This window comes from Palaemon carinicauda, chromosome 14, assembly GCF_036898095.1.
Source record: "Palaemon carinicauda isolate YSFRI2023 chromosome 14, ASM3689809v2, whole genome shotgun sequence".
Taxonomy (NCBI): Eukaryota; Metazoa; Arthropoda; class Malacostraca; order Decapoda; family Palaemonidae; genus Palaemon; species Palaemon carinicauda.
Genome location: NC_090738.1, coordinates 135,660,954 through 135,683,453, shown reverse-complemented (window position 1 = coordinate 135,683,453; position 22,500 = coordinate 135,660,954). Strand labels below are relative to the sequence as shown.

Genomic DNA, 22,500 nt, shown 5'->3' with positions numbered 1-22,500 from the left:
TTTCCTCTATAATGTATCCTATTTCTAAAGATTACAAAACATCTCTTTAAATTGAGTCGGATCTTCTCTTCTGAATATCAGAATACAAGAGATCTTGATATGGTCAATATAATCTGCGATTTAACCTACCCTTAGCAAGAGATAGAATAAGATTGTATCTGAGAGAGACGTGTATAGTCTTCAATTTAACTCCTTCCTAAGGTTACTTTAGGTTAAAAGCCGTTCAGTTACGTTATCTTACTTCAGACAGGGTGGTAATTCTGCGTCATGTTGGCACCCCTGAAACTAGTTTGTAAGTCCCTGTTTTTCTTGGTCTCCTTCCTGCAGACTGTCTGGTGTTCTATGCTCCATGAAGACTTGGTCTCTTTTCTGCAGTATCTGTCCAGTGTTCTATGATCCATGAAGTGTTGGTCTCTTTTCTGCAGTCTCTGTACAGTGTTCTATGCTCCATGAAGACTTGGTCTCTTTTCTGCAGTATCTGTCCAGTGTTCTATGATCCATGAAGTGTTGGTCTCTTTTCTGCAGTCTCTGTACAGTGTTCTATGCTCCATGGAGAGTGGTCTCCTTTCTGCAGTCTCTGTCCAGTGTTCTATGATCCATGAAGTGTTGGTCCCTTTTCTGCAGTCTCTGTCCAGTGTTCTATGATCCATGAAGTGTTTGTCTCTTTTCTGCAGTCTCTGTCCAGTGTTCTATGATCCATGAAGTGTTGGTCTCTTTTATGCAGTCTCTGTACAGTGTTCTATGATCCATGAAGTGTTGGTCCCTTTTCTGCAGTCTCTGTCCGGTGTTTTATGCTCCATGAAGAATTTTGTTTCTTTTCTGCAGTATCTGTCCAGTGTTTTATGCCCCATGAAGAGTTGGTCTCTTTTCTGCAGTCTCTATCTAGTGTTCTATGATCCATGAAGTGTTGGTCTCTTTTCTGCAGTCTCTGTCCAGTATTCTATGCTCCATGAAGAGTGGTCTCCTTTCTGCAGTCTCTGTCAAGTGTTCTATGCCCCATTACCTTTATCATTGCATGGTTTCAAGCTCCCACCTTTTATTTCTGCGTTCTATTCCCGTGTTTGGCCGTTCTGGCTAAGAACTTTCTCAAAGTTGTGCCATCTGTATCGTCAGGATCGAAGGGGAATTCTGCGGAAGAAATTGAAACTGAAAGAAATTACCCATTCCATTGAAAATAATAAAAGCTATCATGAATCCCATTTAGGTGATATGGCATTTTTCGATGCATTTCAAAATTACCCAAAGAGGACACTAAGATCCATCTATATAAGTCTTACAATTACAAAAATTACACCTTTCCCTGAAATTGAAAATATGGTTTTTCAGTTGTTATCTAACTTAGAACAGATGGACCCCATTGGCAAGATGTTTTATCTTACTTGCTCTTATGACGAGACGTTGGTAAAAATTACTAACTTTTAAGTAGGAATTAAAATCCAGCAAGAGGGTTAGAAAAACCCCTACTAAATTGTGAATTAAGTCTATAAGTCACTGATACTCTGAAAGATAAATGTGACCTACACACTTCTTTTGATGCTTACCCTCCTTTATTCCTACAATCTAACCTTCCTTAAAATATGAATTGCATATCTTCTATTCAGTATTTTTTTAGCTGACGGTAAATATCCACAGCTGATATCATTGCAGCTTCTATTAAGCTTCTGTCAGTTATGACTAGCTTCAATAATACTGGCTGCGTGTATTTACAACCAATATCTTTTTAATATAGAAGATTAATCTATCACCAAATTCTTCAATAGCTTACCTTCCTCAGGTTCACCTGTGTCAGCTGTTCCAGGCAAACTATAATCAGACTCTTTGGGAGTCGTAATCCTCATGTAATCGACACCTTCGCTTTTCCCCGAAGGAATGGTTACAGGACTCTCTGGCTTTAGCTGAGACTGGGGCTCCTTCTCAGGACTCTGTGATTGTTGTTGTGACTGCGACTTTGGTTGTTTCTGGCTGCTGGAACTCCTACTGCTTCGGGTAGGCGTGTCCTTCCCGAATGAAGGCTCGTAGCCGCCAGAAACCTTTCCTCCACTTTGAGTAGGCGTTTTTCTAGATTGTTCGAAACCGGAGTCCCTAGTAGATCTGCGACTGTTATTTTGGGGAGTGCGCTTCGTATCCTGACTTTTTTGGGTGCCTGTACCTAGAAATTTGATTGAAATTTAACGATTCTGCAAAAAGTCTTAGCACTATCATTGGTATCTGTGTGAGCATTATGTTTTGCTTGAAACTCTCACTTTCAGTGGTGAATTCAGCAAATTTCTAATGTATCAAAATCTATAAAGATCGCACAAACCGTTTCCAATGCATAACTATTTGCCATGGTTTGCGGGATTTTAAAAGATGTGTCCCTTTTTCAAATTTTGACTGTCACCAATGGCAGTGAAAGGGTTAATCAATTCATATATATATATATATATATATATATATATATATATATATATATATATATATATATATATATATACATATATATATATATATATATATATATATATATATATATATATATATATATATATATATATATATATATATATACTGTATATAAAAGTATGTGTGTTTTTATGTTTGTGTCTGTACTGTTAGAGCAATCATAAGATAAGTTACCAATATTCTTTGCTGAATCTCCCTGTTTTACTAAGTGGTGATGCTAATCAATTTCGCTTCTTGCGGAATTAAAACCAAATTTTCTGGCGCATGCTCCCGCACACTCACATACACAAACATACATAAACAACACACACAAACACACTTACACCTCAACAGCAATTCTTTTGCCCAAGTTAGTTGAGGATGCCTCATCCACAAAGCTCTTCTCATGAAATAATTACTGATTAAAAATCTTTTATCTAAAGGTTTTCTTGATATTGAAAATGAATATAACTGAGCTATCGGCCTGACTATTTTATAATAAAAAAGATAAATGGCAAAATACAACTATGAAGAACTTTTTTCAGATAGACCAGGTTGAAAAGTACTCCTAAATTTGTGATGGTCGCACTCAGGTAAATTCAATTAGATTAGAAGGGTTTGTAAGTAACCAGTTTGACTGTTAACTAAAGCTGCGTCTCTTATACTCGTACTAGTGTCAGTAATGACATCTATACTTATCATTTGTAGTATCAGTATAAGCACTAGAAGTGCCAGACAAAGACTACTCGCGTTTTGGCAAATACGGAGGAGACTTTTTACGTAGACTCTTATGCATATCCTGACGAAGGTTATATAATTTTATTCTCATTTGTATAATATTATGTCTTAAATATATATATATATATATATATATATATATATATATATATATATATATATATATATATATATATATGCACATACATATATGTGTATATATATAATGAGTATTATCCTCTTGTAATAGTAGCAGTGTATATATATATATATATATATATATATATATATATATATATATATATATATATATATATATATATATATATATATATATACATATATATATATATATATATATATATATATATATATATATATAAAATAAGTATTATTCTCCTGAAGTAGGAGCAGTATGATGATGACATTGACGATAACTATGTTAATGATGATAAAAAGTTTTGTTATCAATGTTATCATCATCATCATTGCATGTCGAAAATAAGCACGATTACTTACCTCCTGGGTTCCATGCGCTGTTCCTTGGCTGAAAAGAGATGGCAAGAATTAGTTTATTGCATTTTACGACGCCAGAGAACTACCAATTTAGAGTATATAGCTTTTCATTTAAGATTGTATCCCTCAAGCAAAGGGTTCATTTGATACTAATGTGGGCTCTTTTAGAAGCAAGAGTCCGTGCTTATTTATAGCCCACTTAGATGCAAAAACAAGCTTTTGTGAGATAGGTATGGGCTCTTTTAGAAGCAAGAGTCCGTGCTTATTTATAGCCCCTTAGATGCAAAAAATAAACTTTTTTGAGATAGGTATAAAGTAAATATAAAGAGAATTCTTACTTCCAAAAAAATTTTTATATATAAGAAATATTTTGAATCTTGTGTAGATTTAAATTAACCCTTGCAAAAAAATGCTATAAAATTATTTGAGAAAATTCAGGCATTTTCCAAGAGAATGAGACCAACCTGACCTCTCTATGACAAAAATTAAGGCTTTTAGAGCAATTTAAAAAAAAATATATACTGCAAAATGTGCTGGGAAAAAAATAACCCCCTGGGGGTTAAGGGTTGGAAATTTCCAAATAGCCTGGGGGTAAAAGGGGTTAAACATGTTTCTTAAATCATTCCAAATGTCATTTATCATTTTGAAATTTATATCAAGAGACTAATGTATCACTTTCCTATATATACCTATCTATCTATAGATTTATCTATCTAAATCTGTAAACATCATTAAAACCTTATCCCCAACTAAAGGAAAAGTTAAGCAACTCACCTGTAAGCCAGACTTGAGTGCAGTCAGCTGGCTCATGACGTCTCCATTTTCCTCTTTGAAGTGTCTGCAAAAATAAATAATAGTTAAATTGACATTGCTCAAAATTCCCATGAGTTCTTGCGCCTTGTTGCGAACTAGTGCCGCTAGCATCTGTACCCTCAATACATTACACTTAGTTGCATTCTACTTTCATTATTATTATTATTATTATTATTATCATTATTATTATTATTATTATTATTATTATAATTATTATTATTATTATTAGCTAAGCTACAACAGTAAATGGAAAAACAGAAGTCTGTAAGCCCAAGGTCTGCAACATTATTATTATTATTATTATTATTATTATTATTATTATTATTATTATTATTATTATTATTATTATTATTATTAGCTAAGCTACAATCCTAACGGGGAAAAGCAGAACGCTATAAGTCCAAGTGCTCCAACAAGGAAAAATAGCCCAGTGAGGAAAGTAAACAAGAGTGATATTTCTCTTCACTATTACCAATCAACTCTTTATCATATGAAGAATTCACATTTTCACCTCTTACACTTTTGTCAACCTCTATATCCGTCTTTTATTATTGTTTTTAAGCATTTCATTTACAACACTATCAATTCCCTGTACCTTTCCAAATGCAACCTCTTTATATCATTTAAGAGATTGTGTTATTATTATCACTATTTTTATCGTTTTTATCATTATTATGATTATTGTTTTTCCAGCATTCATCCCACTAAATAAAAAAAACAATTTATAATATTCAAGAGATCATGCTATTATTACCACTATTTTTATCGTTTTTATCATTATTATTATTGTTTATCCAGCATTCATCCCACTAAATAAAAAAAAAAAAACCAATTTATAACATTCAAGAGATCATGCTATTATTACCACTATTTTTATCGGTTTTATCATTATTATTATTGTTTATCCAGCATTCATCCCACTGAATAAAAAAACAATTTTTAACAGTCAAGAGATTATGCTATTATTACCACTATATTTATCGTTTTTATCATTATTATCATTATTGTTTTTCCAACATTCATGCAACTAAATAAAAAAAAAAAAACAATTTATAACAGTCAAGAGATTATGCTATTATTACCACTATTTTTATCGTTTTTATCATTATTATTATCATTGTTTTTCCAACATTCATCCCACTTAATAAAAATCAATTTATAACAGTCAAGAGATTATGCTATTATTACCACTATATTTATCGTTTTTATCATTATTATTATTGTTTTTCCAACATTCATCCCACTAAGAAAAAATTTCTATATTTTTATCACTATTATGATTGTTTTTCCAGCATTCATCCCACTTAATAAAAAAAAAAATTTATAGCATTCAAGAGATGATGCTATTATTACCACTATATTTATCATTTTTATCATAATTATGATTGTTTTTTCCAGCATTCATTCCACTTAATAAAAAAAACAATTTATAGTATTCAAGAGATGATGCTATTATTACCACTATCTTTATGTTTTTTATCATTATTGTTATTGTTTTTCCAACATTCATCCCACTAAATAAAAGAGTAATTTATAACAGTCAAGAGATTATACTATTATTACCACTATTTTTATCGTTTTTATCATTATTATTATTATTGTTTTTCCAACATTCATCCCACTAAATAAAAAAGTAATTTATAACAGTCAAGAGACTATGCTATTATTACCACTATTTCTATCGTTTTTATCATTATTATTATTGTTTTCCAGTATTTATCACACGAAAATGAAAAACAATTTATAACATTCAAGAGATTATGCTATTATTACCACTATTTTTATCGTTTTTATCATTATTATTATTATTGTTTTTCCAACATTCATGCCACTAAATAAAAAAAAAAAAAACAATTTATAATATTCAAGAGATCATGCTATTATTACCACTATTTTTATCGTTTTTATCATTATTATTATTATTGTTTATCCAACATTTATCCCACGAAAACAAACATAAAAACCTATGGTATTTATCTAATCTATCTTATATCAATGTACCACAACATTTTATTCCTTATACCTTTCCAAATTCAACCTCTTTATATTTATTCAAAAGATATCATTACCATCATTTTCATAATTCTTATTATTATTGTGATTCTTTTCCAGCATTCATCACTCACAAAAACAGAAAACCTATTATATTTACTTAATATCTTCCTCCGTTTCTTTCTCTATCTTTTTCTTCTCCTCCTCAGACATCCCATTAATTTTGACTCGCCAGTCGAAGGGGGCTCCTTTCACCACGGCAGGTCTCGGCTCCTCGTGTTTTCTCTCTGCTTCCCATGCGTCTCTGTTTGGAAGAGGTTGAGGGACATGAATAAGTCTTAATTTTATTATTATTATTATTATTATTATTACTATCTAAGCTATAACCCTGTAGTCCATTTCTTTTAGCGAGGCAGATTTGCACCGACTCGCAGCGGTGCCCTTTTAGCTCGGAAAAGTTTCCTGATCGCTGATTGGTTAGAATTATCATGTCCAACCAATCAGCGATCAGGACACTTTTCCGAGCTAAAAGGGCACCGCTGCCAGTCGGTACAAATATGCCTCGCTAAAAGAAATGGACAATAGTTGGAAAAGCAAGATTCTATAAGCCCAAGGTCTCTAATAGGGAAAGATAGACCAGTGAGGAAAGGAAATAAGGAAATAAATAAACTACAAGAGAAGTAATAAACGATAATTTTAATAAACATTAAATTAAGTATTCCATGTACTGTATAAACTATAAAAACTTCAGAAAACAAAAAGATAAATGAAATAGAATAGTGTTTCAAAGTGTTCGCTCACGCAAGAGAACTCTAATCCAAGACAGTGGAAGTCCATGGTACAGAGGCTATAGCACTACCTAAGACTAGGGAACAATGGTTTGGTTTTGGAGTGTCCTTCTCCTAGAAGAGCTGCTTACCATAACTAAAGAGTCTCTTCTACCCTTACCAAGAGGAATGTAGCCACTGAACAACTACAGTGCAGTAGTTAACCCCTTGAGCGAAGAAGAATTATTTGGTAATCTCAAGTGTTATCAGGTGTATGAGGACAGAGGAGTATGTAGAAAGAATAGGCTAGACTATTTGGTATATGCGTAGGCAAAAACAAAATAAGCCGTAACCAGAGAAAGGAAGCCAATGTAGTACTGTCTGGCCAGTTGTAGGACCCATTAACTCTCTAGCGGTAGTATCTCAAATGCTGGCTGGTGCCCTGGCCAACTACCTTTTAGCTGGTTTTAAGATTTTGATGGAAAGAACAGTAGAAAAATTGATGATGACAGTATAAGAAGAGAGTATAGCCTGTTTCTTTTATATTTTCTTTACATGTGGGGAACTTGTCTTCACACCCAGCAGTAATAAGCTACTGTTTATTCCGATGGCTCCATCCTCTATTAAAAGCTATACAGACGTATAAACCCCATAATATATTAGTGAGTAATACTCCCTTGACCGTTTCAATATTTCATTTAAGCTGTGTTTCTTCTGCAATCTACTGTGGACCTTTACTAAACATATTATTATTATTATTATTATTATTATTATCATTATTGTTATCATTATTATTATTATTATTATCATTATTATTATTATTATTATTATTATTATTATTATCATCACTAGCTAAACTACAACCTTAGTTGGAAAAGCAAGATGCTATAAGCCCAAGGGCTCTAACCTGAAAAAATAGCCTAGTAAGGAAAAGAAATAAGGAAATAAATAAACGATATGAGAAATAATGAATTATTCAAACAAAATATTTCAAGAACAGTAACAATATTAAAACAGATCTTTCATAATATAAACTATGAAAAGAGACTTATATCAGCCTGTTCAACATAAAAACATTTACTGTAAGTTTGAACTTTTGAACTTCAACCGATTCAACTACCCGTTTAGGAAGATCATTCCACAACTTGGTCACAGTTGGAATAAGACTTCTAGAGTACTGTATAGTATTGAGCCTCATGATGGAGAAGGGCTAATGAATATGGTCCGGTAAATGTACAGTTGGACACAAAAATACCTGTCCCACCTCACCCTGAGAAGTTACCATTTCACACACTTACTGCGCGACGAGCTGCCAAACAGCAAATATAGGGAGACATAGCCGAGATGGGTGGTTGGGGGCTTAATGCTGGAACTCACCGCGAAGTAAGGGTGTAAGGATATGACAAGGTGCACTTTCTCAGAGCGAGGTGTACCAGGAATTCCTGTGTTCAACTGTACCTAGTTATTGGTGGTGTTTAGTCGTCTTTTTAGCAGCATATTTATCTTTATTTTCATTTATAATAATCTATTTATTCACCTTATTTCCTTGAATTTAGCAACAAATGAGAAAAAAATGTAAACTAAATCCAGCTTTAAAATTGGTAACAAATATTGATTATTATTATTATTATTATTATTATTATTATTATTATTATTATTATTATTATTATTGTTGTTGTTGTTGTTGTTGTTGTTGTTGTTGTTGTTGATATTATTATTATTACTTGCTAAGCTACAATCCTAGCTGGAAAAGCAGGATGCTATAAGCCCAAGCCAACAGGGAAAATAGTCCAGTGAGGAAAGGAAATAAGGAAAACTATAGGAGAAGTTTAAGAACAATAATAACATTAAAACAAATCTTTCTCATAGGAATATTTGCAATAACTCGTGAAAAGAGACATGATTTCAGCTAAGCTAATTTGAACACCAACATTTCTGATTCCTGAATATGTTTGCTATACTGTGCCATACACATTATTGTATTGTGCTTTCTTAAAAAGATTGTCTGAAAGAGTAATTCAATATTCCTTAGTTGTTTCCTAAGCACTGGGGCCCAAAATCTTGATTCTTTCAACTTCTATTAGTTTCGGTTGAATATTTTAAGGTTGCATCACTTATATATATATATACATATACATATATATATATATATATATATATATATATATATATATATATGTTTATATATATAAAAAAATACACACATTACATATATATATATATGTATATATGTATATATATGTATATGTATATATATATATATATATATATATATATATATATATATATATGTATATATATACATATATATATATGTATATATATATATATATATATATATATATATATACATATATATATAAACATATATATAGCATATTATTATTATTATTATTATTATTATTATTATTATTATTATTATTATTATTATTATTATTACTTGCTAAGCTACAACCCTAGTTGGAAAAGCAGGATGCTATAAGCCCAGGGGTTCCATCTAGGAAAGTAGCTCAATGAGGAAAGGAAATAAGGAAACAGATAGAATAGTGTGCCCGAGTGGACATTCAAGCAAGAGAACTCTAACCCAAGACAGTGGAAGACCATAGTACAGAGGCTATGTCACAACCCAAGACCAGAAAACAGTGGTTTGATTTTGGAGTCTCATTTGCCTAGAAGAGCTGATTACCATAGCTAAAGAGTCTCTTCTACCTAGTGTTAGAGGTTCATCATCTTAATCTATGCATCTTTAGTGCTTGCTTTATCCTCCTCTTGTCATCTTTATCTCATGTTTCCCTCTCTCTGTCTTTTCTGTAATTGCTAGAGTCATAAATATATATATATATATATATATATATATATATATATATATATATATATATATATATATATATATATATTATAATAATAATAATAATAATAATAATAATAATAATAATAATAATAATAATAATAATAATAATAATAATAATAATAATAATAATAATACAGGCCTTTAGGGAAAACTTCCTTGAGTGTTCTAGTTTTCTTGGACACATGTTTTACCAATTAAATAAACAAAGACTGATTTCTCAGGGCTTCCTCCTTCCCTTGTTAATAATCATTTTAATCTTCCTAACTATCTCTTTTTCTATTGCCATTCCAATGACCTCAACCTGATTTCTTTGGGAGGCTACTTGTCTCCTATTTCAGCGATTCAAACCATTTTTTTTTTTTTTTGAGACACTTTTAAAATACCAATATTTTAAACCTCTTTATTCAAGGTATTCAACTTTCCTAAATAGTTACTATACCATTTAAGGTATTCTACTTTTCATATCCATAGTCTAAAAAGTATTTAGGTTCTTAGAATTCGATGTCAAAGACCTAAGCCTTATTGGTCAGAGTATCTTACCTACCATACCGTTCATAATGTTGTAGAAAAAGTAAAAAAATGTATTCAATCTAGTTATTGCTGTTATGATTTTCAGCATTTATGTGTTCCATAGTTTATTTTTCCATACTCAGGTATGCATAGAAAAGTTTTAATTTTACCAATCAAATTTTTTTTATTAAAAATCAAGGTGTGCACAGGAAAAATTCACACCACGCGTAAAGTGAAGTATTCTATCAAAATAACTTTTTCCTTATCAACGATATATAAATTTCTCAAATTGATTTTTTTTCACACAACACTATTTTAAGGAACTGATTTGCAAATCATCCTTAAGTTTACTATACTTTATTTTTAGTTTATTTATTTCCATATACTTTCCACCAGTTGTTCAGTTTTAGACAAATGCAGTAATCCACTTGGACTGACACAAGACAAACTTACCTTTAAGTTCTGTGCTAGTTTCAAGCGGAAATCCGAATAGTGTTGAATAAATCAAATCACATGCAACTGACAATTCTCTTGCCATGTAGCCATATTGTAACACAAAATCAATTAAGAGATTATTTAGCCATGCTGTACAACCGAAACGTTAGTTAAGCCAGATCATGTTTGAAACAGGAAAATTTTGTTTACATGTACCAGGAATATGTTGGGCTAGACTATTTGCTGTATCGTACATCAAGAATGTAAACAAAAATCTTTATTATAATAGGTAAATTTGGTTAAAACTGATCAAATAACCATATTACAGAGTGGGAGTACTTTAACTTGATCAAATAACCATGTTGTAGAGTGGGAGTACTTTTTTACCTTGATCAAATAGACATGTTATAGAGTGGGAGTACTTTAACTTGATCAAATAGCCATGTTGCAGAGTGGGAGTATTTTAACTTGATCAAATAGACATGTTGCAGAGTGGGGGTATTTTAACTTGATCAAATAGCCATGTTGCAGAGTGGGAGTACTTTAACTTGATCAAATAGCCATGTTTCAGAGTGGGAGTACTTTAACGTGATCAAATAGCCATATTGCAGAGTGGGAGTACTTTGACTTGATCAAATAGCCATGTTGCAGAGTGGGAGTACTTTAACTTGATCAAATATCCATGTTGCAGAGTGGGAGTACTTTAACTTGATCAAATATCCATGTTGCAGAGTGGGAGTACTTAGTTTACCTTGATCAAATAGCCATGTTGCAGAGTGGGAGTACTTTAACTTGATGAAATATCCATGTTGCAGAGTGGGAGTACTTTGTTTACCTTGATCTAATAGTCATGTTGCAGAGTGAGAGTACTTTGTTTGACTTGATCAAATAGCCATGTTGCAGAGTAGTAGTTTAACTTTATCAAATAGCCATGTTACAGAGTGGGAGTACTTTGTTTAACTTGATCAAATAGCCATGTTACAGAGTGGGAGTACTTTGTTTAACATGATCAAATAGCCATGTTGCAGAGTAGGAGTTTAACTCTATCAAATAGCCACGTTGCAGAGTGGGAGTACTTTGTTTAACATGATCAAATAGCCATGTTGCAGAGTAGAAGTTTAACTCTACAAAATAGCCACGTTGCAGAGTGGGAGTATAATGTTTAACTTAATCAAATAGCCATGTTGCACAGTGGGAGTTTAACTCTATCAAATAGTCCCGTTGCAGAGTGGGAGCACTTGTTTGACTAGATCAGATTACCATGTCGCAAAGTGGGAGTTCTTTGTTTAACTAAATAAAATAACCATTTTGCAGAGTGGGAGTACTTTGTTTAACTTGATCAAACAGCCATGTTGTAGAGTGGGAGTACTTTGTTTAACTAACTAAAATAACAATTTTGCAGAGGGAGAGTACTTTATTTAACTTGATCAAATAGCCATGTGGTAGAGTGGGAGTACTTTGTTTAACTAAATCAAACAGCCATGTTGCAGAGGGGGAGTACTTTGTTTAATTAGATCAAACAGCCATTTTGTAGAGTGAGAGTACTTTGTTTAAATTGGTCAAATAGCCATGTTGCAGAATGAGAGTATTTTGTTGAACTTTATCAAATAGCCATAGGGCAGAGTGGGAGTACTTTGTTTAACTTGATCAAACAGCCATTTTGTAAAGTGGGAGTACTTTGTTTAACTAAATCGAATAACCATTTTGCAGAGGGGGAGTACTTTGTTTAATTGCATCAAACAGCCATGTTGTAGAGGGAGAGTACTTTGCTTAACTAAATCAAATATCCATGTGGTAGAGTGGAAGTACTTTGTTTAACTAGATCATAAAGCCATGTTTTAGAGGGAGAGTACTTTGTTTAACTAAATCAAATAACCATTTTGCATAGTAGGAGTATTCTGTTTAACTAGACCAAATAGCCATGTTGTAGAGTGGGAGTACTTCGTTTAACTCGATCAAAAAGTAATTCTGTTTAACAGAAGCGCGTTGTTTATTTAGATTAAGAAGTGAAGAAGTTGATCTGGAATATTTGATTCTAGATCATATCTACACCGTACAGCAAGAATTTCTTCTGCTGAGCTCTAGTCTGGACAATTGAGATTTAATGGCTAAACATTATCTAAGTGAGGTTTTATTGTTATGAAGCTACAATTCATTATGCATTTTGTATCAATTGTAACTGCCTAACAGTTCCATCAGTAATTGTATATGAAACTTGTAGCCTACATTGTTTGCAATAATTGTATACGAAACTTGTAGCCTACATTGTTTGCAATAATTGTATACGAAACTTGTAGCCTACATTGTTTACAATAATTGTATACGAAACTTGTAGCCTACATTGTTTACAATAATTGTATACGAAACTTGGAGCCTACATTGTTTGCAATAATTGTATACGAAACTTGTAGCCTACATTGTTTACAAGTTATGGAAAGAGTTTGTGCAACCCAACAGAACAAGAGAAATATAAATGGAAGCTGAAATTTTGTAATTTTAGATCTCCACTAATGAAAACTATCAAGAAGTAAATAGTAGAAAAAAGGAAGGATCTGTCACGCCCAAGCAAAAGCAATTAGCTCACTCTCCCCTTCACACCCACTTACAGTGCCAACGTGGTTTGCAATTCAATGTCGGCCTGTTCAACTCTCTCAGTTTGAACTTCACTGCTAGCTGTCAGAGGCGGCGAAGGGACTAGGCCCCTGTTTCCACGAGGGCCAGCACTATCAGTTGACACAATAAGGATATCTGGTGCTGGAGGTTGAACTGGCTTCGCTGGAATCTGATGTTCGTACCCAAGGGATGTCTTGGGCCTACTAGGTTTACTTTTGCTAGGAGGATTGTTCTCACCCTGATAACTTCTGTGTTACGTTCAGATAGGTGTTGCAAATGCAAGATAGTACATTAAACTTAGCAAACATACAGTAAAACACATCAAGATAAGACAGAAGCAGTTGAAATTCGTTTCTTTTTCTACTCTACATCTACAGGACAAAAAAAAATATCAAAATTCAAAAACATTATTTTCTATACAAAGAAGAAATCAAATGATTAAATCAGTGATGATACATTAATTAAAGTGTAATTAATTGTGATAATTTCTATTAAACACTTAATAAAAGCAATGCAATTTTCTCATACATATTCTAAAATCAAATCACAATTGTACAGTCACTCTCTAAGATTTACAGGTCTTTAACGATAACTGAAAATAATGTTCCTCAGCTTCAATTTAAACTTATAGGCTTTGAAAATAATCTTATTTATCAACAGCAATTAAGTAAATTTTGTGGACTGATTTAACTAGATACTCTTTTGCCATCTAAGGGGTTGCGTTGACCGATGTGGCAACGTCCCTGACTAGTGAACGCCAGACTGGGGTTCGAGTCCCGCTCAAACTCGATAGTTTCTTAGGTCGCTGCAACCTCACCATCCTTGTGAGCTATTGAGGGAGATTTGGGGGACTCTATAGGTCTATCTGCTGAGTCATCGGCAGCCATTGCCTGGCTCTCCTTGGTCCTAGCTTGGATGGAGAGGGGGCTTAGGCGCTGATCATATATATATATATATATATATATATATATATATATATATATATATATATATATATATATATATATACATATATATATATATATATATATATATATATATATATATATGGTCAGTCTGGAGGGCATTGTCCTGCTTGATAGGGCAATGTCACTGTCCCTTGCCTCTGCCATTCATGAGCGGCCTTTAAACCAGTAAGGCATTTATTTTGTAATTTTTCCTAAATTTTAGCCCATTTTTTATTTCTAAGTCAATTTGCAACCGATACTGATTCCCTGACTAATATAGTACTACAATGTAAACATCGATTTTGTTTTTCTTTATTTCCAAGAGATTATCTTTATTTACCCACTATGTGCAGTTCATAGATAAAGTAGAATAGGGACATAGTTATGATTACTTGAAGTATGCTTTACACCTATAATGTTAATTCTGGTTTACAGATCATTAATTCAAGAAAATATTTCTAAAAGTATAAAATGTAAGTGATCAAAGTACTTTTAGATTTTACATAATGGTGTCGTTTTATTTTTTTATTTTCTTATAAGATGATTGGAGATGATACCTGATATGGATGAAATCATAAATATTTAGATTATTTAAATCTTAGAACACCTGTTTCTCAGACAGTGACTGCCACCATGAAAGAAAAATTCTCAGCATGCCATGATTATCTATATCACTGTGCAGCAAAACTATTATATGTGCATTTGACAACATATATACTTTCTCAGACTCTACTTTACAAACTACAGCTTGTGAGTGATACCATTTGTAACCTCAGTAATGTCAGCCTCCTTACTTTAATGAAACATCTGAATAAATATTGTGAGCCTCATATGGCAACATTAGACAACAAGCTTTAAGAAGTTGGTTCACAGCTCCAGAGATTCAAACCAAATGGTCATCAGAGGACATTTTCAAATATTAATCCTTTAGAAGCTGGTTCACAGCTTCCAAAGATTCAAACCGTATGATTATCAGAGGACATCCTCAGATATCAAGTCTTTGGAAGCTGGTTCACAGCTTCCAAAGATATAAACTATATGATTATCAGAGGACATCCTCAGATATCAAGCCTTTGGAAGCTATTTCACAGCTTCCAAAGATTCAAACCATATGATTATCAGAGGACATCCTCAGATATCAAGCCTTTGGAAGCTAGTTCACAGCTTCCAAAGATTCAAACCGTATGATTATCAGAGGACATCCTCAGATATCAAGCCTTTGGAAGCTGGTTCAGAGCTTCCAAAGATCCAAACCATATGATCATCAGGAGACATCCTCAGATAACAAGCCTTTGAAAGCTAGTTCAAAGCTTCCAAAGATCCAAACCGTATGATTATCTGAGGACATCCTCAGATATCAAGTCTGGAAGCTGGTTAGAGCTTCCAAAAATTCAAACCGTATGATTCTCAGAGCATATCCTCAGATACCAAGCCTTTTGAAGCTGGTTCACAGCCTCCAAAACCAAATGATCATCAGGGGACATCCTCAGATATCAAGCTTTAGGAATCTGGTTCACAGACTCCAAAGACCAAAACCAAATGATCATCAGAGGACATCCTCAGATATCAAGTCTTTGGAAGCTAGTTTACATCTCCCAAAGATTCAAACCTTATGATTATCAGAGGACATTCTCAGATATCAAGCCTTTGGAAGCTATATCACAGCTTCCAAAGATACAAACCATATGCTTATCTGAGGACATCCTCGGATATCAAGCCTTTGGAAGCTGTACAACAACTCCAAGGATTCAAATCTAAAGACATTCCAAAAACATCGTCAGGCAATTGGCCTTTGTAAACTGGATCACAGCTTCCAAAGTTGTACGAGATTAAGATCTGATAGATTATCAGAAGGTGAATTGCCTGTTAAGGTTAGCATTATTGTTTATGACCTAATATAGAGGAGGCCAACCATACCGAGGTTACCAATCAGCCTTGTGCAAACTACTACAATGAGAAATCTACCTGCTATTTTGCTTAGGTGGTCCATATAATCCTGCAGCTGCTTGTCTAGTTACTGTATAGGGCACCTCAGGCATTGGTTTAGGTCTCTTTCGATCTTCTGCTGTTCGGGCCATTTTAACAGGTGTGGTTGGTCTAAAAATTACGAGAAATGCAATAGCTTATATAGGTGGTACGTGCTTCTGAGTATTCTAATAAGCTCATATTGATTTTGTACTAAACTAGGTAAGGTGCTTCGAGAAAGCCTTTAGAGGTGATATGCATTCATAGGTATAAGGATGTGGGAGTGAGTTAGTATGGTCATATTAACACTAGACTACATAAGATGGTCATAGGGACTATTTTGCATGCATAAAATCATCTCATGTAAAATGCCTGTTTACAATAACCTAACATTCCCTACATAAAACTAAGCTGATATTAGGGTTTTAAAAAAAAAAAAAAAAAAAAAAAAAAAAAAAAAAAAAAAAACGAACAGTAAGCTTAGACAAGTCGATGACCCTTTAGGAACTTTTGGTGTTTTATTGTCCCTAAATATCATGGACCTAAGAAGGAGTATTATTGGAACCATAGGGATAAGATACAGTTGGCTTTATTAATTTCGGTACACTTCACTGGAAGCTAAGAAGACGTCTGATAGCTGTACAGTATAGAAGATAACACTGTGTTTAGCCAAAGAGAAACTGCTGGCAAAACTGCTTGTAAAATAAAACAGCTAAGCTTGTAAATACGTCATCAAAAACATTTTTAATAATTGAAAATAAAGCAGCTGAGCATTTAAATACGTAATCAAAAACATTCTTAATAATTGAAAATAAAGCAGCTGAGCTTCTAAATATGTCATTAAAAACATTTTTATTAATCTTACAATTTGCTTTAAAGCAAATAACAATATTTTTCTATACAAAAATTCATAAAAGTGTACCAAAATCAATGATGCCAACTGTACGAGACCCAATCATTGTTTGATAGGATTAATAAGTAAAAATCCTGACTATACTGTTTCTATAAACATGATGTAAAGTCTTTTGGGAAACCCATAGCTCTACCTTCTTACTCATAAGCAACCATTTGCCTGGTCGCCCTTGGTTCTTACATGGGTGGATTTAGTCAGTGATCTTATTCGTATAGTTTGATCTCTAAGACATTTCCCCCTTGCTTCTGCCGTTCATGAGTGGCCTTTAAACCATTAACATTGAAATAAATGATAACAGAAGCATGGAGAGAATGTGAAGGTAGAGTGAACGAATCTCTCTCTCTCTCTCTCTCTCTCTCTCTCTCTCTCTCTCTCTCTCGTGAGGGACCTTTAAACCTTTAAACATTCAAATAAAAGAAAACAGAAGCGTAGAGAGAATGTGAAAATTAGAAGATAGAGGGAACAAATCTCTCTCTCTCTCTCTCTCTCTCTCTCTCTCTCTCTCTCTCATGAGGGACTTTTAAACTTTTAAACATTCAAATAAATGAAAACAGAAGCGTGGAGCGAATGTGAAAATTAAAAGGTAGAGGGAACGAATCTCTCTCTCTCTCTCTCTCTCTCTCTCTCTCTCTCTCTCTCTATGAGTGACCTTTAAACCATTAACATTTAAATAAATGAAAACAAGTATGGAATGAATGTCAAAATTAGAAGGTAGAGGGAACGAATCTCTCTCTCTCTCTCTCTCTCTCTCTCTCTCTCTCTCTCTCATATGAGTGACCTTTAAACCTTTAAACATTCAAATAAATGAAAACAGAAGTATGGAATGAATGTCAAAATCAGAAGGTAGAGGGAATGAATCTCTCTCTCTCTCTCTCTCTCTCTCTCTCTCTCTCTCTCTCTCTCTCTAGCCCGGGTGTTCGAAAATGAGGCTTATTTGATTATTCATTTATTAAATTATCTAATATTTATCCCGTTATCTTAATAATGATGATAATATTATGGTTCCTTCATTTTATTCATTCATTCATCTTATTCATTCATTCATTTTATTCATTTGTGTATGTAATAGACATCCAATTAGTATTTCTAAATAAGGTTTAATCATTTATTGTAATCATACCCAAAAATCAGCCAAATATTTTCAATTTATCAATTGGCAAATTTTATGGGTTATCTTTGAACAAAATCACATGTAAAATTTAAGCAATACAAGATCATATTTCATGAAATTTTATAAAAAAAAATTTAACAATTTGTCTCTGCAGAGATTTTTCTGTGTGAAATTTTGTAATGATTAGAATTTGGGGATATATTTCTTGATCAAATAGTTCCAAATATCATTCTATTATCTAACATCTGGTTTCCCATTTTTACCAAACTTTTTTATTTGAAATAAACCTAATTCAAAATAAACATTGAAGATCAAATTTCTTTCCTCTTTAAATAGAATCATTGGAAATATCTTTTTTTTTTTTGCCTCACAATTTTTATTTCATTTAAAGTAAAGACATTCAAAATGTACACTGAATATTGAATTTCTCTCCTCTTCCTAAAATAGAATTAGATATTTCTTGTCTTTCCCAACGATGTTTAATTAATTTAAGATAAGAAAATTCAAAATGAACACTAAACATTGAATTTCTCTCCTCCTAAAATGGAGTCATTGAAAACTCTCTTCCTAAAATAGAATCATTGGAAATATCTTATTTTGGCCTCACAATTTTCATTTCATTTAAAATAAACATAAATCAAAATAAACATTAAATATTGAATCTCTCTCCTCTTCCTAAAATTGAGTAATAAAAAACTTTCCTCTTCCTAAAATAGAATCATTGCAAATATCTTTTTCTTTTTGCCTCACAATTTTTATTTCATTTAAAATAAACACATTCCAAATAAACATTAAACATTGAATTTCTCTCCTACTAAAATGGAGTCATTAGAAATTTATTTTCTTTTTGCCTAACGATTTTTATTTCATTTAAGATAAAGACAATCAAAATGTACATTGAATATTGAATTTCTCTCCTAAAATGGAGTCATTAGAAATTATTTTCTTTTTGCCTAACGATTTTTATTTCATTTAAGATAAAGACAATCAAAATGTACATTGAATATTGAATTTCTCTCCTAAAATGGAGTCATTAGAAATTATTTTCTTTTTGCCTAACGAATTTTATTTCATTTAAAATAAACATCAAATATTTAATTTCTCTCCTTTTCCTAAAATGGACTCATTGGAAATATTTTTTCTTTGCCTAATAATTTTTATTTCATTCAAAATAAGCATTAAATATTGAATTTCTCTCCTATTTCTAAAATAAAATTATTAGAAATTTCTTGTCTTTACCTAACGATTTTCATTTAATTTAAAATAAACACATTCAAAATAAACATTAAATATTGAATCTCTCTCTTCTTCCTAAAATGGAATAATTGAAAACTCTCTTCTTCCTAAAATGGAATAATTGAAAACTCTCTTCTTCCTAAAATAGAATCATTGGAAATATATTTTTTTTTGCCTCACAATTTTTATTTCATTTAAAATAAACACATTCAAAATAAACACTAAACATTGAAATTCTCTCCTAACATGGACTCATTGGAAATATCCTTTCATCTTTTATTATGAGAAAGAAGGAAATCACAAATCCTTCTCTCTTCCTCGAACAGGGAAAACAATTTTGGATGTTGATCTTACGAATCAAAGAATTTGTTGGGCTGACGAGCAGCCAAAAACCTCGAGTCCGTCTTGAGATTGAGTCCGAAGTCCTCGTCCTTCTTGGGTACCCTGTGGGAATAGAGGTTGCGTTACTAGTGCTGTGTGGTAGAAGTTATTCATGTTGTTGTTGTTGTTGTTGTTGTTGTGATTAAAGATATCATCAATTGTATGAATAGTTCATTTATTCATGTTGTTGTTGTTCCTGTTGTTGTGATTAAAGATATCATCAATTGTATGAATAGTTTATTTATTCATGTTGTTGTTGTTCCTGTTGTTGTTGTTGTTATTGTTGTTGTTGTTGTTGTGATTAGAGAGATCGTCAATTGTGTGAATGATTTATTTGTCATGTTCAACTTATTAATTGATGGGAACTTGGACCTTGTGGATTTTTCTTATTAATGGTTGAAATTAGATATATTTAATTTCTTAGAATTTTTTTTGCTATATTGTATTAAATGTTTTATTAGATTAGATAGATTTAATTTCTTAGATTATTAGAAATATTCTATTAGATTTATATGATTAGAAATATTTGATTTTTCTTAGATTTTTTGCTATATGCTATCAAATCTGTTATGAGATAAGATACATCTAATTTCTTATATTTTTTGCTATTTTCTATAAGATATGCTATGAGATTAGAGACATTTAATTCCTTAGAATATTTGCTATATTCTATCAAATTTTTTATAAGATTAGATATATCTAATTTCTTAAATTTTTTGCTATTCTCTATAAGATATGTTAAGGGGATTAGAGACATTTAATTTCTTAGAATATTTGCTATATTCTATCAAATTTGTTACAAGATAAGAATACAGAATAGCGATAATAAAAGCAAAATACAGAAGAGTATAAGGACAGGAATTAAAATAGTATACTGCATTTAGTTTAGAACGTGTGCCACTATTTAGTTCTAATTGCACTGGTTTGAATATTTGTCTGAAAATATTAAGCAATATCTGTAAGTAAAAAAACTTAAAGGTTGACTGGTAAAATACGTTGCCCATAAGGCTTAATACTACACAGTATTCTAGAAATTTTATTCAGTTTTGATCAGATTGTAGAATGATCTTCCTAATCGGGAATAAATAATTAAGTTATACATAAGAAGTACTGAATGAAAAATATGGAATACATTGAGATCAGTTACAACTTTAAGATAGATCTGTTATATATAAATTATGAAGAGACATATTAAACTGTTCATCACAAAAATGAAAAAAAAAAAAATGAATTTCTGCTGACCAAATCTTAAAGGATGAAATATATGGCAGGCGTAGTGAAGATCAGAGAGGTGATAAAGGTGTCACGATTGAGATGGTGCGGGCATGCATTGAGAATTGATAGTGGGGAGGGAGTGAGGAGGGCTTGGGAGGAACCTGTTAGCAGGGGAAAATCGAGAGGGAGGTAGAGCATTAGATGGCGAGATAAGGTGAAGGATGATATGGAAAGAAGAGGTTTGGTGGAAGAGTATGCCTTTGATAGAAGGCATTGGAGAGGGCGCATCAGGCAACCGACCCCTTAATGTAGGGATAAAGTTGGGAAAGAAGAAGATAAGATGAAGGATGATATGGAGAGAATAGGTTTGGTGGGATGGATGCCTTTAATAGAAGGCATTGGAGAGGACGCATCAAGCAACCGACCCCTTAATGTAGGAATGATGGTGGGAAAGAAGACAAGATGAAGGATGATATGGAGAGAAGAGGTTTGGTGAAAGAGGAGGCCTTTGATCGAAGGCATTGAAGAGGGCGCATCAGGCAACCGACCCCTTTACGTAGGGTTAATGGTGGGAAAGGAAAATAAACCTCAAATTTCGAAATAGAAGAAATGGTTTACCTCCTTCTCCCACCAGTATTTGGTGTCTCCTTGGGAGTGCCATCAGGTGTGTCTTTCTGAGCCGGCTTGATCTCTCTCTTATCGACTCTGGAATCGGTGGGGGGCGTTGAAGCGGCCAAGTCCGCAGCGGCTCGGGCCCTGGCCATCTTGGAATCCTTCTCGACCCGCTGTTGGCTCTGGATCATCTCCATATGCTTCAGCTGAGCATCTCGGCGACGGGTTTGCTGTGAGAAATAGAGAAGGTCTCTTTTGAATAAGGTATTGGGTTTGCTTTAAGGTATACTAAGAATATTATTATTATTATTATTATTATTATTATTATTATTATTATTATTATTATTATTATTATTATTATTATTATTATTACTTGCTAATCTACAACCCTAATTAGAAAAGCAGGATGCTATAAGCTTTACAAGGGCCCCAACAGGGAAGATAGCCCAGTGAGGAAAGGAAATAAACCACAGAAATAAGATATT

The 22,500-nt window shown here is 32.5% G+C and overlaps 2 protein-coding genes across 2 annotated transcripts in view; both read right to left on the bottom strand.

Moving 5' to 3' along the window:
* The window catches only part of LOC137653788 (solute carrier family 45 member 3-like), a 250,798-nt gene that overhangs the window by 36,426 nt on the left and 191,872 nt on the right, over positions 1-22,500 (bottom strand). The window lies entirely within an intron of this gene.
* Positions 887-22,500, bottom strand: part of LOC137653048 (MAP7 domain-containing protein 2-like) — a 37,871-nt gene continuing 16,257 nt past the window's right edge. The window contains exons 6-14 of the mRNA XM_068386442.1: positions 22,022-22,245; positions 20,162-20,251; positions 16,548-16,679; positions 13,629-13,883; positions 6,620-6,763; positions 4,429-4,492; positions 3,658-3,685; positions 1,766-2,149; positions 887-1,128 (exon numbers count right to left, since the gene is read on the bottom strand). Of these exons, the coding sequence (XP_068242543.1) occupies positions 1,037-1,128; positions 1,766-2,149; positions 3,658-3,685; positions 4,429-4,492; positions 6,620-6,763; positions 13,629-13,883; positions 16,548-16,679; positions 20,162-20,251; positions 22,022-22,245 (1,413 nt within the window). The 3' untranslated portion in view covers positions 887-1,036. The remainder of the gene's footprint in view (positions 1,129-1,765; positions 2,150-3,657; positions 3,686-4,428; positions 4,493-6,619; positions 6,764-13,628; positions 13,884-16,547; positions 16,680-20,161; positions 20,252-22,021; positions 22,246-22,500) is intronic.